General features: G+C 38.7%; 1 protein-coding gene across 1 annotated transcript; it reads right to left on the reverse strand.

Annotated features, from left to right (window-relative positions):
* Positions 1 to 6322: 6322 nt before the first annotated feature.
* On the reverse strand, positions 6323 to 9296 carry mrm1 (mitochondrial rRNA methyltransferase 1 homolog (S. cerevisiae)). Its single transcript, XM_048612569.1, has 4 exons — positions 9173 to 9296; positions 8956 to 9076; positions 7294 to 7413; positions 6323 to 6577 (listed from the first exon to the last, which is right to left on the reverse strand). Exons 1-4 carry the CDS (start codon positions 9212 to 9214, stop codon positions 6534 to 6536), a joined length of 327 nt encoding a protein of 108 aa, XP_048468526.1. The 5' UTR covers positions 9215 to 9296; the 3' UTR covers positions 6323 to 6533.
* Between the last annotated feature and the right edge of the window lie 7861 nt (positions 9297 to 17157).

A 17157-nucleotide genomic window follows, 5' to 3' on the forward strand; every position in this document is an offset into this window, starting at 1 on the left:
ACCAACCGCTTTTAGGATCCAAAAGCTACTGACACTCGATTATTTGGCAATGAAGGATTCCAATTTCAGAGTCTGTAACATGCTGACAAATTTGCCTAAGCTCTGCCTGTCAGCTCTGCACAAGCTGACTGGTGCATAAGAGGCTGAGTTATCTTGATGATGAAGTGATGTCACCGAAACACCCAACCCGCCCTCACATTTAGTTGCTAAATTAAAAACTTGTGCCCCATAAACACTTTTCTCTCTCCACAGATGCTTCTTGACTTCCAGCATTGTCTGTTTGTATTTCAGAAGTCGAGCATTTGTAGTCTTGCTTTTGAACATGCCCTTAATTGTCCTATGAGCTATTGCTTGAGATTTAGCAAACTAGCTAATGATAATAACATTAGTAAATGTAAAGTCACCATATCCCAGAGGGGACTGCTCTCTCATGAGAGAGAGAGAGACACACACACCTGGAGCTGGTTTCACCTGACAGTCACCACAGCAAGAGGCTAAGAAGGAGATTGCTTCACAGTAACCTCAGCAAGCATTGAACCCATGCTATTGGCACTACTCTGCATTGCAAACCAGTTGTCCAGCTAAATGACCACCATAGCATTGTTAATAATAATGTAATACTAATTATGATATATGAAGAGAGTTCGGACACTCTACATTTCTGAGAAGGTAAATAATAATAATTGCAACCAGCCTTTAAAGCAGAAAACGAGATATAAAGACCTTTTCAGATTGTGACACTAGAAGATATTTAACAATCATTTGAAACAGGAGGATCATCATTGTTTGAAATAAATGAAGTTACAATAGATTTGCATTCACCTGCGAAAAGCAGATGGAAAATGCGAACTGTCAGTGTATTCACTCAGTACAATGATAACACGACTTGTGTTCGTTGAATAATCAATCTATGGATCGAACATTGTCTTTGTTTGTATTAAAGTTTAGTTATACAGGACTCCACAGAGCAATGAAAACTGCAATTTCAAAAACTCTCTGTATATAGACACTGGTCGCTAGGGTATCATAGGGTGTTAGAGGTTAGCAGTTATGGACTAACGATTCCAAGGTCATGAGCTAAAAACCCATTATGGCAAATTCTGAAATGGAATTCAATAAATCTGATAATTTGTGGGTTTGCTTTAGATAAATGGCTATTGTCATAAAAAAAACTGATTCACTATTGTCCCTCACTACTGTATCCTCACCCCTCTACCCAGCGTGGTTTGCAAACAATTTTCGGACAACAAAGAATGGCAAACAAAATGTTGTCAGCCTTACCCATATACCAGGAACAAATTTAAATAAAACTTCAGGAAGCAGGTTCAATTTAATTTCGATAAGGTGCAGCGTATGGCCTACGTTTGTGTCAAGTGTTTTGTGGACATTAATGAGGAAACTTACACAGTTACACACCAGAAATCTGGCTGAGATGGTTAGCAAACCTAGCCAATTTCCCAAGCTGTTGGAATGATACGCTGTTTCAATCCCACTTTATCCTTTCAAAGTGAGCAGACTCTTTTACAGGCACTAAGACAGACTGTAGTAACAAAAAATCAGCCCTTGTTGCTTTACAGGCGTGACAATCACATTAATGAGCACCATCTGGAAGAGCAAACATCGTAACCAACAATTTTAAACTGCCAGAATCCTTCCTTCACTGCTCAGTTGCAACTAAATTTAATATCAGCCTCAGCCAATCTCATTTTTATTACTGAATTACCATAGGACTCAAGCACATCCACATATAAAAATGACAAAAATAACATTTCAATTAGTATCTTTTTGTGCTCAGATTTTTCTTTATTTCTCTCTTTTACCTGCTCTATTTACATGCATCCTTATCACTGTCCTAGTTCAGCCAAACTGATTACGAGAAACAGCAACTCCGTTACTCTGAGACTATTAAGTGAATGAAAAGGACAGAAATTCCATATGAATCACGATAGTAACAAAAGTACAATGAAACATCTTTTAGCTTTTACAGAGTGGCAGTGCAATGATGGGCTGAATGATCTCCTGTGTATAATCATTTCAGCATTCAATGATTCTAAGCCCTATCTCAAGCTTTGAAACACACTAGCCATACAGCTCAAGTTTTGGGCCACTACTGTTATTGCAGCTTGAGTTGTAGATTCAGGCATAAATATTTCAGACATTAAAAATTTTAACAAACATTTCCATTTCCAAAAGGTTGCTTTCCGTTTCAAACAACACAAAAATGGGTGGAATGCAGATTGTGAGAGGGATGCAGTTTACAGAGAGATAATGGTAGGTTACTTCATGGGCAATAAGTTGGCAAATAGAATATAATGTGGGAAAATGTGAACTTGTTCATTTAGGAAGGGAGAACAAAAGAACAGAAAATTATCTAAATAGAAAAAAACTGCAGAAAACTGCAACACAAAGGGAATTGTGTGTACTCGCGCACGAAACCTAGAACGCTAGCACAAAGGTGCAGCAGGGAATCAGGAAGGCTGATGAAATGTTGGCCCTTATTTCAAGGGGGTTAGAGTATAACACTGGGGAAGTTTTACTGCAACTGTACAATGTGCTGGTGAGCCCATATCTGTGTACATCAAAATGTATTGTGAGCAGTTTTGGTCCCCTTATTTGAGAAAAGATATCATTTTACTGGGGACAGTTCAGGGAATATTCACTAGGATCCCTAGTATGGAAGAATTGTCTTATGAGCAAAGCATAAACAGATTGGGACTCTCCTCAACAGAATGTAGAAGAATGAGAGGTGATCTCATTGAAACATATAGGATTCTTAAGGTGCTTGACAGGGTAAACGCTGAGAGGAAGTTTGTCCTCATGGGAAAGTCTAGAACCAAAGGGCACAATCTCAGAATAAAGGGGTGCCAACTTAAGACTGAGATGAAGAGGAATTTCTTATCTCGGTGTTTTGGTGAGTCTTTGCAACTCCTTGCCACAGAGAGCTGTGGGGACAGAATCCTTGTATATATTTAAGGATGAGACAGATAAATTCTTGATCAGTAGGAGAATCAAGGGTTACAGGAAAATGCAGGAAAGTGGAATAGGGGGAATGTTGGATCAGCCATGACCTTATTGAATGACAGAGCAGGCTTGAGGGGCTGAAGGTTCCTCTTTCTTATGGGCTTATTAAATAAATTAACAAGCTGACATTTCGTTGATAGCCTAGCAAGTAAAGATGCAGACCAATGCAGAATGAACCCAAACTCAATTCCTATTCTGAGCTGAAGCAGTTAATCTCAGCCAGTTCCACACTTAAAAGGTGAGAGGGTGGGGGGAGAATCAGTTGGGTTTCCTGGGACCAATTAACATGCATTTCTACAACACAATATGGAGATGAAATCATGGCTAATTTTTTATTTCCTCTATCAATTAGAATATAACAAATTGAATGACAATATTTGCTACCTTGAGGCTGCTCTGCCATTCAGTGATATAATGAGCTTATCCTCAACTTCAATTTCACATTCAAGTCCACTCCATATATCCCTTGATTTTCTCAGAACTCAAAAATCTATCCGTCTCAGTCTTGAATAAGTCAGTGACTTGCAGTGCTCTCCAGTTATCAATCTGAAAGTTTCACAATCTTCTGAATAATTTCTCATATGATTCCTAACTGAATGACCCCTTATTCAGAAACTATGCTTCCTAATTATATATTCTATGACCGGGGAAAACCACCCTCTCAGAATCTGATGTTTTATTTCTCCGGATCTCAGGTGAAGACTGAAATAATCCTGGTTTGGAGCCACCACCTCCCATGAGCAAATAACTCACTGGTGCTCATTGTTGAAGAAATGAACAAGATACTTGAGGGTGATTAACTTAAATGAAATAGACCCACCAGAAGTCACTATCATTGGGGAGATGTGAGACAAAAGTAACAACAGAACTCTCTTACTGCTGACTTGCAATGGATATAGGAATATTGAATTTCTAAGGTTTCATCAAGTGAAAGGATATGTCATGAAGTCTTACAAACATGACTGAACTCTTCAAAGGTATTACCATGTTGATGAACATAGGTGGCCTGATAGACATTGAAGTTTAGACTCTCAAAACACTTCTGATGCCTCACGATAGGCTACAATAGACAGCCCTCCAGATTTTGAATCAGATTCTGGGTTTGTTAGGAAATTGATAACATTTTCATTGACAGAGTTTTCATTCATGGCAAAGGATTTGTGTGAAGACCAGTTAGTAATGAAGTCCTGTAGCAAACAGCATTGACTGTTACCCCTCAAAATGCATCAGTGATATGGATGATATGGTGGGGTTCTTCTGCCAGTTTGCAGATGACATGAAGATCTGTGCTTATATTAGAATATTTAAGAAAAATGCAACCAACGACCTGCAGCAGTGTCTGGAGGAGCAAAGGAAGAGGAGCAGGAGGTATGAGACCAGGCCCATGGTTCCAGCTCGAATGTGGCAATTTCGGGATTGGTGGTGACGGCGGAGATGGGCTATAACCAAGACTCTGGAATCCTTTTACAGAGACACAGGCTAATGTTAAGCAGCAAACAGGGGAGTAGCAAAGGGTAATGAGAAGAAGAGGCAAAGATGAGCTCTGTTGCAATAGAATCTCACATTACATTCAGTGTTACAAGATGACGGAGCACAGCGACACTTTGTGTTTTGCACATGAACAAGCACTTTTCACTGTATTTTTATATACATGTGACAATAAATCGGAATCTAAGCTAATCTATTCAAAATGACCGGGTTGTAATGGAAAGAGAGGGCTAAATCTGGCACATGACATTTGGTGCTGATATACTGCATTAAATGTTGGATATAGGAAGCTGGATGTTGTGGTAAGAGTATGTAAAGAGGATGGCTAAAACAAATAAGATGTTTGGCACAGAAGATTATAATGCTGAACAGAGAATACTGTAATGTCCCAAAATAAGACCTCAGCTAAGCTTAGTCTACCCACATAATGGGTGATATAGATGCATTTAGGATAGGAAACCTATATTAATATCAAATCTAAAAGTCCATAACTATTATTGGATCTCTTTACTTTAGAAAAGTGTAAGGAAACTTGGCAGAATTATTTAAAATAATAAAGGAATTCAAGATTATGCACACATTAATAGATTATTATTTATATAAATTAGGGAAAATGAGAGAATATGGATACAAGCTATGTTAGAATTAGGTTAGATGCCTGAACGATTGTTGGCCTTTGGAATAGATCATTACCATATCCAGTAATTGCAAACTTACTGGACAAATTCCTGGATGTTGTCAATGTTGTATATAAAAGTTAAGTGAAATGTACCTAATGGTCATCATTAGTTCCAAGAACTTGCTCTTTATCACCTTTGGGACGGGGGTATGAGGGCACATGAACAGTTTCCAAGGATTCTTTACCTGATTTGGGCTACAGTTTCTTTTAATTTGTTTTCTGCCTTTCCCACAAGGTCTCGCAACATTTTAGAAGGCTGGAGTACTGCAAGCTTTGTCAATTAGTTGCAATGAGGCTGAATGGGAAAGAAGTCATGAATCAACTGATCTTTTTCAATCTGTCACTTTGTATACTTGTACATTTGAACTCGTGCCTGTGCAACCGTGCAGTAGCAAAGAAATATCAGTGGATAGGCAAAAATTGGCAAGACACGACAGTAAAAATTACACATAATTTAGCAGAAAGAGAATTATTTTCTTAACCTATCTTAAAGGTTACATAACATTGCCTAATTATAGAAAACGTATTTCATTTGTGCACAATATGTAAAATAACCATTATTCCATGCAGGTTACCTACAGTGAGACAATTAACACTACAACAATATTTAAGCTATAACAATACACAGATTGCTGCTGACATGCCCTTGGACTAAACCAGAATATTGTTTAAAATGTAACTTAAGGTATTCTGAAGTTATTAAATACACAAATTCTCTTAACAGGTGTGCCTAACAGGAAGTTAGATAAACATGAATGGAAAAGGAATAGAAGAGTATGTTGATAAGAGTCTGATGGAGTACAGTGTAATGAAGCTTGTGAGGGGCTCAAATCTATTGTGCTGAATAGCCTATTTCTGTGCTGTAAATTTTATTTAAATATAATGCATACACTCCTTTAAGAAATGTTATATGTTATATGTTCATTGTAATCTTCGCAGGTTCCAGATGATTAGCATTGTTCCACAGTTAATGGCCAGCTGACTGCAATATACAATATCACACAAAAAGGAATTTCCAGGTAAAATACCTTCTTCCTCCACAGAGTAGTGAAGATGGAAGTCAAATCTTAACCCATACAGATGGTCACATTTATACAAATAAACACTTACATTCAAACACCATTTGTACAAAGGTCAGTGTATAAAGCAGCATTATTTATTCTGTATCTGTTGGGTTCACATGATAGTGAATTACAAATTGTACAGGACCGAGGTGCACAGCACTTAAATTTGTCCAGCCAGGAAGCTTTATTACAGACAGCCACCAAACTGTTTCTGGATTCAAAGCAAGCCATTTTAGCATCAAAGCAGTGTAAGGAGGCCAGCATAATGAGATAAGCCTTTGTCATGTTTTCATTCTCCTGCTGGATATACAATGTAAGAGAATTCCTGAAAGAAGAAATTAAGGAAAATCAAGTCACGACAACAAAACATAACTGGGTAAACAAGAACCTGGTTACCTTTATTGTGAAAAATATTGAGCTTCAAGGTGATGTCAAATTGGATGGAATCTAGTGAAATAGAGTGAACGGGTGGCCCGCTTCTCCAAGTATTGAGGTAACTACAACCACAACCCTGAGCTTCAGGTTACCTAGGCAATCTAAACATATCTACTTATACTAACGTGTTCCATATGTTTCATAAATAATAACTATCTGTTGCAAGTTTTGTGAACAGAAGTTGTGAATTAATTTCCACTACTCAAACTAAAAAACTCCAAATATAAAATATGTAATTCCAGAAAGCTGCAAATAAATTGTAATGCCTAAATTAGCATAACACGTGAGCTACCAGGCAAACATTCACGTTAGTCAAATGATTAAAGGAATTAATGTGTGCCTCTGATATAATGTGCACATCAGCAAAGAATGTTTCATATTAATTCTGAATTAAACTGCAATTTACACCTTTCACAATGCACATTTGGCAATGTTCAGAATCCTTCCAAAAATTATTCAATGTGAAGTATATGCCCAAAGGTCTTCTATTTACTCTTTATAACATTTGGTTTTTATTGTGCACAATTGTTTTTTCTGATTAGGAAAAAAAAAAGACACCGAATGCAACTGTCTAAATTGGTGTGGAATTTTTTTGCTAACAATTACCTGCAGCAACAGATACATTCAAGGATTCAATCCCAGGTTGCAAGCCTCTACCTGCTGGTATCGTCAGCATTGCATGACACAGGCTGCTTACATCATCAGAAAGGCCAAAACCTTCATTTCCTGGAGTTCAGGGGAAAAAAAAAGGTTTGCATATGTAAAATTAACTGCAACAAACTCAATGTTAAATGCAAAGCAAAAACTAGTGGTTGTGATGGTGTATAAACAGCTATGACAATTTGGTTGCTTGCCAAAATCAGTATTACTACTCCTGCCTTTCTGAAATCATTATCTGCAGTTTGCAAATCCCAATCATATTGACGACTAAATTTAAATCTGGTCAACACTGATGTCCAGTGACGAAAGTACTCTGTGCTTCGACACGCACTCTGTTCCCTTGCAGCTCATTTCAAAATGTTAAGTGAGTGTAGGCAAGAGTGTGAGTACAATATTAAAGGCTTCAAAAATAAAGGCTAGTAAATGGCTGTGACATTTTAACTGAAGTTGTGCTGCAGTCACTGTTAGATCCACGCATTTGGACATCAAATTGGAAACCAAATCACAACCTAAAATGCTGCTTTTGGTTGATGTGCAATTATCATAATGTTGGCTCAAACATTCTAGGGAGTATTGTGCTCAGACAACTAAAGAGCAGAACAATTTGCGTACATCAAACAACTTAGGTCAAAAATACCACAGCCAGCTGCAGAGTAAAGCTCCCTTTACTCATCTCCATTTGTTTATACTTCAGAAGCAAATTGCTGCAGTCAGTTCCAATCTCTTCCCTGCAATATTTTATATCAGCACAAGAATAAACATAAAAGAAATCTAAAATTATTTACATTTCAACATTGCTTTCCATATCTGCAGGACAGTTCAAAGCACCCCAAAAACCACTTAATTACATTTGTAGTATAGTTGTACTGTAGACAATGGCAGTAGTTACATTCCACAAAGTAAGGTCCCAGAAAAGTTGGAGATAAAGGTCCAGATAATCTTTTCTGGTGGTTTTGGTTGAAGCACAGATGCTGGCAAAGACATCTGGAGAACTCCCCTGCTGGTCCCTGAACAATAGAGTGGGATCTTACACTATACTTATAAGATTTCACTAGGCAGATAATCGATTGGTTTAATGTTTAATCCAAAATACAGCAGCTCTAAGCATTTAGCACTCCCTCAGTACTGTCAGCCTAGATTTTGAGCTCAAGTCATTTGAGGAAATAATGACATTAAATCAAAGCACAGACAGCTATGACAAGCCAGTTTTATAAAACTGTGCATAGAATCGGTGTAAATAGAAAGCAACTGCGAACGTGAGAATTAGGAGCAGGAGCGGCCCACTTGGCTCCTCTAAACTGCACCACCTCTCACAAGATCATGGCTGATCTGACTATTGTCTTAACTTGACTTTCCTGCTTGTCCCCATAACCTTTGTCAATCACAAATGGCACATTTTTGTAGGAGCATCACTTTTAACAAGGCATAAATTGTTCATATAACTTGAACAAAGAAGTACTTCATGTAAGTTTTCACAGAGTAATCCTCCACAAAACAGCATCGCTTCATCTGGTTTGAATATAGAGTCTAAGCATCCAATTTATTGCTATAAAATTTTAAATACAACTTCTGTCCAACACTTGCAAATTAAGCTGCATTTTACGCTACCCAGAACCAGGATGGTTCGTTGACTCCACTGGAACTCTGTACAAGGAATGACTGGTATAAAGCTGGCTTCGGTAGACTTTCCAACTGTTCCCACTATTTGCCAGCCTTGGGCTCCTTTTGCCTGTATAAGTTTAAGAAAACAGCAGGGCTGTTATGAAATTATTTTGAAACACTCCAAAGGTAATGTCATAATGTTCAAAATCTAAATTTCTGTTACCTTTAGTACTTGAGGTAAACTAGAAGTGCAATATACAGTCATAACTTCTAGAACTCCAGCACTAGCTTTGCTCACAGTTGGAGTTAGAGAACAACTGAAAGACAGTACAAAGCAAACATTTGCAAAATAAGCATAAATATGCAATGTCTCTCAAGACACTGAATCTCCATTTACCGCAGATATATAATTCACATTGGAAATATCCTGCTATTGTCAGCTGTGGTTCTATTGTTTGTACTCTTACCACTAATTCAGAACGTTGTGGATTCAAGTCCCACTCCAGGATCTGTGTGCAAAAATTAAAACTGGTATATGAGTCCAGTACTGGGTTGAACATTTAAGACAGAAATGAGGAGAAATTTCTTCTCCTAGAGTAGTGACACTGTGGAATAGTTTATTGCAGAGGACTAACAAGGCTGGATCAATAAGTATATCAAAGCTGTGCTGGACAGATTTTTAATCAGTAAGGGAATCAAGGGTTATAGGGGAAAGGCAGGAAAGTGGAGTTCAGGATTTTCAGATCAGCCGTGATCTCACTGAATGGCAGAGCAGACTCGATGGGCTGAATGGCCTACTTCTGCTCCTACATCTTATTGTTTTATAGTCTAATGAGGGAGTGCTGCATTGTTGAAAGTTTTGAGTTCAGATGAGACATTAAATTCAGGCCAAATTCTGGTAGACAAGTAAGATCTGTCTTTCTGGTAGACATAAAAGATTTCATGGCACTATTTAATAAGAAATGAAGTTATCCATGCAATCCTGGTAAATTCTTATCCTTCAACTAACATCATAGCAATAGATTATATAGCCATGATCAATTTCCGGTTTGTGGGTGCGTTTGCTGTATGGAAATCGGCTGCTGCATTTCCTTTGTTACAGCAGTGACTACATGTTTATAAACTACTTTATTATCCATAAAATGCATGGGGGCTTCGTGTGATCATGAAGGACTCTATATAAAACTAAACCTTTCTGTTCGTATTTTGATTTCCAAGAATTGATAGCCCAGTGTATTGTCTCCATAATACCTTGCCTGCCTGCGCTTAATGGATAATGCTCATGTAAGCGCAGCACCTTCTTGGGTGCTGTGTTAAAGTTGTAATGCAGTAGCTAATTTTTGTAACAAGATCTTGGAGTAGATCAGTTTTGTTTGTAACTCTTAGCACTACAGGTTACTGTTACAGACTTGACATTAATAAATAGTGTTGTTTACAACATCAGAATGCTGAAAAATGTTCCAGAGCTAATGATTTGCTTTTTGAAAAGCAGCACGAGAACAGGGGAGTGTCCATTAATCGTACTGGAGCTGGGGGGGGGTGGGGCATCATTTCTGGAGCGGCGAGCTGATGCGCAGAGGCTGGGGGGGCCTCTGAAAGGAGTCTGAGGCTCAGTCCGACAACCACTTAGTTTGGGGTGCAAGAAAAAAGTCAAAGCATGACATCACAGAGAAATATTACGTGATTGATAGGTGAATATTTTGCTTACGTATGGCTCACAACTTGAGTAATTTGAGTAATTCTAGGGCTTTAGTAGTATTACTAATGTTTATTGGCAATAATCAAGCTTATTGGAAGGTGTCAGGTTTGTTCGTTATGAATTATTTATGTAAAACTTCTTAATTAATTAACTATGACATAATAAAGATGGCAGGGCAAGTGCAAGTGCAGGATGTGAGAGCTTTGGTCACTAGTATGAGTCTGGGCAGACAAATCTGCAGTAAGCGTTCGCAGCTCACAGAGCTTCAGGGCAGAGCCAGTGAGCTGGAAACTGAGCTTCAGATACTGTGACACTTCGGGAAGAGGGAAAGTTACTTGGGCATTTTATTCCAGGAGACAGTTATTCCTCCCTCCCCTCCACTTAAGATAGGGTCTTCTAATTTGGCCAGTGATCAGGGTCAAAAGGGTGTAACTACAAGAGAGGTATGTAAGGGGGATCAGGAAGATGGGAGGGAGGAACCTCAGCATTCGCAATTTTCTAGCAGTTTGAGGTCCTTGCAGCTTGCATATGTGAGCAAAAAGACCATGGCACAGGAAGCCATTCTAGCAGGGGTAGTAAGAAAGAAATGTAGTGGTAATAGGGGACAGCTTAATTAAGCAGAAAGATTAAGTTTTCTGTAGCAGAAAGTGAGAGTCCAGGCAGCTGTGTTGCCCTCTCAATGCTAGAGGTTGGGATATCTGCTTGGGACTGGGCAGGAACTTGCAATGGGAGAGTAAGGATCCAATGGTTGTGGACCACATTGATGCCAATGGCATAAGTAGAGGAAAGAGATTCTGAGGTAGATATAATAAATAATATTATTTATATCATAAATGTCCATTTAAACCGGGTAGGTGATTGCCTAGCGGTACTATTGCTAGACTATTAATCCAGAGACCCAGGTAATGTTCTGGGGACCTGGGTTTGAATCCCACCATGGCAGATGGTAGAATCTGAATTCAATGATAGTCTGGAATTAAGAGTCTAATGATCACCATGAAAACCCATATGATTCACTAATGTCCTTTAGGGAAGGAAATCTGCCATCCTTACCTGCTCTGGATTACATGTGACTCCAGGCCCACAGCAATGTGGTTGACTCTTAACTGCCCTCTGAGCAATTAGGGATGGGCAATAAATGCTGGTCCCACCAGGGATGCCCACATCCCATGAATGATTTGTTTAAAATGCGTATGAGCTATAACTGTTACAGAAATATGGTCATAAGGTCATAAAGATTGGGAGTGAAATTTTCAAGGGCACATGACAAGTAGGAAGGACAAGGAGCTAAATTTGAAGGGATTCTGTTCATTACAGATGGCATTGGTACATTCGAGAGAAATTACCTTTGTTGAAGAGATCAGGATGTAGAATCAGTTTGCATAAAGGTGAGAAATAATAACTTTAAGAAATCACTCTTGGAGGAATGGTTTATGCCCCCACCCACCACCACCTTCACTGCAACCGCCCTATAAGACAAGGTATATAGTAAGAAGTATTATGGGGATTGTGAGAAAGGTATGGCAACAAGTTTTGGGAAATTTTAATCCACATAAAGATTGGGTTAGCCAAATTGCTGATGGTGGCCCGAGTGATGTAAATAGTGTTTTTGGGATAGTTTCTGATAGCACCTTGTTCTAGAGTCAACCAGAGATCAGTAACCAGACCAGAATGGATCAAAGATTAGTATCTGAAACAGGGGCAATTATGAAGGAATAAAGACAGGAGTGTCTAAAGTGAATTGGCAACTAGATTAAGTGATAGGCCAGAAGAGATACAGTGACACACATTCAATAAGTTATTTCAGAATACGTAGAAAATGTACATTCCAGTGAAAAAAAATGCGGATTCTTTTAGGAAGGATGCACTAGTTTTGGTGAACTAAGGAAGTAAAAAGTAATACCAGACTGATAGAAAAAGCATTTAATTCTGGAAAGGGGTGCGGCAGTTCAGAATATAGCAAACAAAGCATGACTATAAGATTAATAAGGAAAAAGAAAATAGAGTATAGAAGAAAACTAGCTAGAAATAGAACAATGGGTAATCAGAGATTCAATAGGAAAAATTGGAAGGAAAGTGAGCACTGGTCCTTTCAAGAATGAGTCTGAGGAATTAACTAAAATAGGAAAATAGCAGATGAAGTAAGCATTTATCTTCTGTCTGTCTTCATTGTGGAACATACAAATGACATCCCAAAAATAACTGACTCAAAATGTAAAAGGCAGTGAGGAACTTAAAACAATTACAATTACTAGGCAAAGGGTGCTGAGAAAATTAGAACTAAAATCTGACACGTGACCTGACCCTGACGGATTTCATCCCAGGATTTTAAAAGAGGCTGCTGAGGTAGTAGATGTTAACGTTCTGAGGAAGGGTCACCACACCCAAAACGTTAACTCTGTTTTCTCCTTCACAGATGCTGCCAGACCTGCTGAGCTTTTCCAGCAACTTTGTTTTTGTTCCTGACTTACAGCATCCGCAGTTCTTTTGGTTTTTATTGAGGTAGTAGATGTGTTGGCTTTAATTCTTCTGGATTCTATAAAATGTCCCCTCTGATTTGAAAAGAGCAAACGTGACTCATCTGTTCAAGAAAGAAGGGAGACAAGAAACTGTTGGCTCGCTAACCTAACATCTGTCAAAGGAAAAATGTTGGCATCTGTTAAAAAAAAGGTGATAGCAGCGTACTTAGAAAATCTTAATGCAATAAAGCAGAGTTAACATGATGTTGTGAAAGGGAAATCCCGTTTCGCTAATTTGAGTTTTTTGAGAAAGCTACAAGCAATATAGATAAAAGGGAACCAGTGAATCAACTGTAGTTAGCTTTCCAGAAAACATTTGACAAGGTGCAGCATCAAAGGCTCCTACACAAAACAAAAGCTCATGGTATATGAAATAAAATATTAGCAAGAATAGATGAATGCTTGGCTAACAGAAAGCAGAGGGTGAGCAAAAATGGGTCATTTTCAAGTTGGCAAAATGCAGTGAGTGGAGTACCACAGTGATCATTGCTGGAGCCTCAACTACATACAGTCTTTATCAAAAGCTTGGACGAAGGAACCAAATGTACAATAGCTAAACTTGGTGATGACATAAAGAACGGTAGGGGAGTGAGTTGCAGAGAGTCTACTAAGGGATATAGTTAGTGAGTGAGCAAAACTCTGGCAGGTGGTGTATAATGTGGGGAAAAGTCCATTCTGTCAGGAAGTTTAGAAGCAACATATTATTTAGATGGAGATATTGCAGAACTCTGAGATACAGAGAACTGTGTGTGTCTCGGTAAACGAATCAAGAAAAAGTTGGTATGTAAGTACAGTAAGTGATTCAGAAGGCAAATGGAACATTGTTATTTATTGCAAGGAGAAAGGAATCTCAAATTGTTGCTATAGCTGTCTATGGCACTGGTGAGACATCTGGAATATTGTGCAGAGTTTTCATCTCCTTATTTATGGAGATCAGTAAATGCATTAAAAGCAGTTCAAAGAAGGTTCATTCAACTAATTCACTGATCTTGGAGATTGGGAGTGGGGGTGTGGTTGAGGTTGTCTTACGAGGGAAGGTTGGGCAAGCTGTGCCTGCATTCTTTGCAGTTTAGACAATCAAGGGTCATTCTTACCAAAACAGGCAAGATCCTAAGGGGACTTGACAGGGTTGATGCTGAAAGGATGCTTCCCATTGTGAGAAATAGAGAACATATTTAAAAACAAATGGTCTCCCATTTAAGAGGGAATTGTTTTCTCCGAGGGATGTAACTCTTTAGTATTCTCTTCCCCAGACAGCACTGGAGGCAAGACCACTCAATGGCTTTAAAGGCAGAGGTGAACAGATTCTTCATTAACAATGGAGTCAAAAGTTACTGGTTTTAGGCAGCATTGTGGATTTGAATGTCACAGCAGGCAAGAGAGGTTGAATGGTTTACTTCTGTTCCCATTTTGTGCTCTTGTACACCGAAGTTGGCACTTGTGCACAGCAAGATCCCACAAACCACAATGAGGTAGATGAAATTGCGACTTAATCTGCTTTGACGACACAGTTTGTGAGATATTGTATTATTTAGAGAACTAGAAGATTTGGAAAAGCAAGGACTGGTAAGGGGCAGTAAACATGGATTGGTGCATGGGAAATTGTGTCTCACTAACATGATTGAGTTTTTTGAAGAGGTAGCAAAGAAGGGTAGATGTTGTCTATATGGACTTCAGCAAAGTGTTTGACATGGTTCCACATGGTAGACTGGTTAGTAATGTTAGATCACATGGGATCCAGGGGGTCCTAGCCAATTGGATACAAAATTGGCTTGAAAGATAGGAAACAGAGGATGGTGACAGAGGGTGCTTTTTGGACTGGAGGCCTGTGACTTGCAGCATGCTGCAAGCATCAGTGCTGGGTCCACTGCTTTTCATCATTTATATAAATATTTGGATGTGAATATAGGAGGTATAGTTAGTGAGTTTGCAGATGACACCCAACTAGGTGGTGTAGTGGACAGTGAAGAAGATTATCTCAGAGCACAACAGGACCTTGATAAGAAGGGCCAGTGGACCAAGGTGTGACAGATGGAGTTTAATTTAGATAAATATGAGGTGTTGCATTTTGGTAAGGCAAAACAGGGCAGGACTTAGACAGTTCAAGGTAGGGCCTGGGGAGTGTTGCTGAACAAAAAGACCTAGGGATGCAGGTGCATAGCTCCTTGAAAGTGGAGTCAGAGATAGACAGGGTGGTGAAGAAAATGGTAGGCATGCTTGCCTTCATTGATTAAAATATTGAGTATTGGAGTTGGGATGTCATGTTGTGGCTGTACAGGACATTGGTGAAGCCACTTTTGGAATATTGTACACAATTCTGGTTGCCCTTCTAAAGGAAAGATGTTGTTAAACTTGAGAGGATGCGGAAAAAATTTACACATTGCCAGGTCTGGAGGATTTGAGCTATAGGGAGAGGCTGAATAGACTGGGGCTTTTATCTTTGGAGCACTGGAGGCTGAAGGGTGACCATATAGAGGTTATAAAATCATGACGGGCATATATAGGGTGAATAGCCAAGGTCTTTTTCCTCAGGGTGGGGGAATGCAAAACTAGAGGACATAGGTTTGAAGTGAGAGGGGGAAGATTTAAAAAGGACTTGGGAGGTAACTTTTTCCATGCACAGGGTGATGTGTGTATGGAACGAGCTACCAGAGGAACTGGTGGAGGCTGGTACAATTTCAACATTTAAAAGGCACCTGGACGGGTATATTAAAAAGAAGGATTTACAACAATATGGGCCAAATGCTGGCAAATGGGACTAGATCAGATTGGGATGTCTGGTTAGCCTGGATGAGTTGGACCAAAGAGTCTGTTTCCGTGCTGTATAACTCTTTTACTCTATCTCTTAAAAGGCAGTATGAAATTTTCCATGTCAGTGATGCCTCAGTTTTACATTTGATCAAAGATATAACATTTCTAATACGGTGGTATTCCCTCCATAATGCACTGAAGTGGCTTTCCAGTTGATGTGGTCAAGTCCTGCAATGGAACTTGAGTCTACAGCTTTCAAATCCAGAAGCAAGAGTACCTTCTTGGAGAACAGTTGCCACTTAGTTAACAGTAAATGGATCAATACAACAAGTTCAAAATTACTGGCCCAACACTTCAGGGGAACAGATTTTATACAGTTTATGGCCATAAATCTGTCTCCTATTGAGACCAGCACTGGTTATATCACAATGCAAATTAAAATATAACAACGCAACATGTCAAAATAAATTTACTGAAAATATTTTTAACAGATTATTATATTCATTCTGAGTATTATAATCTGTTAAAAATATTTTCAATAAATGACCTATCAATCAGTAACATGTGGACAGGGTTTAAATAAAACACTATCAGTTGCTGACATCACTGTGATTCATAGCAGGTCTATCATTTCAAAATGTCTTCACCAATTTAATTTTTTCCACTAACACCTAGTCAACACAAAAAAATGACATTCATGCAGATGGATACCAGACCAGCACTGAGAACTCAAATTCAAAACCAATTTTGCTCCTAATTTATTTGTAGATTTTCAATGACAAAGAAAATTGTTTCTCTGACCCCACTGCTACAAAGCATACTTGGGCACCCCTAAAGTGGGAAAATGCCGCCTTGACAAACAGTCTTGCCAGTATTCTTTAAATAGCTTTTAACTAGTCCAGTCTGCAAAGGGGGTTGGTGAAGAAGCCTTTCTTACTTAATGAACAGGGTTTGAGTGCCACCTGCTGGACAATTGTGAGAGAGCAGACACAGCATTTACAACATGTATATCAAAAATCAATGAGAAGGTTATTGGTACAATTTATAAAAGATAACGTCTGTTTGCTTTCAAAAAGCTATTCTCGTGGTAAAAGTACTACAGATACTGAGTAAATAATTGTAACTCAACGTACCCTATCCCAAGATCAACTGATATGTTTTTAAAAACCAAAAGAACTGCGGATGTTGTAAATCAGGAACAAAAACAAAGTTGCTGGAAAAGCTCAGCAGGTCTGGCAG

The sequence above is a fragment of the Rhincodon typus genome, chromosome 26, assembly GCF_021869965.1.
Source record: "Rhincodon typus isolate 14 chromosome 26, sRhiTyp1.1, whole genome shotgun sequence".
NCBI lineage: Eukaryota > Metazoa > Chordata > Chondrichthyes > Orectolobiformes > Rhincodontidae > Rhincodon > Rhincodon typus.

Coding starts and splice junctions, on each gene's coding strand:
- mrm1 (XM_048612569.1), bottom strand. CDS start 9,214: ATGACTGTATATTGCACTTCTAGTTTACCTCAAGTACTAAAG. Junction 7,414..8,955: donor ACGAACCATCCTGGTTCTGG/GTAGCGTAAAAT, acceptor CCTGAACTCCAG/GAAATGAAGGTTTTGGCCTT. Junction 6,578..7,293: donor GAATGTATCTGTTGCTGCAG/GTAATTGTTAGC, acceptor TTCTTCTTTCAG/GAATTCTCTTACATTGTATA.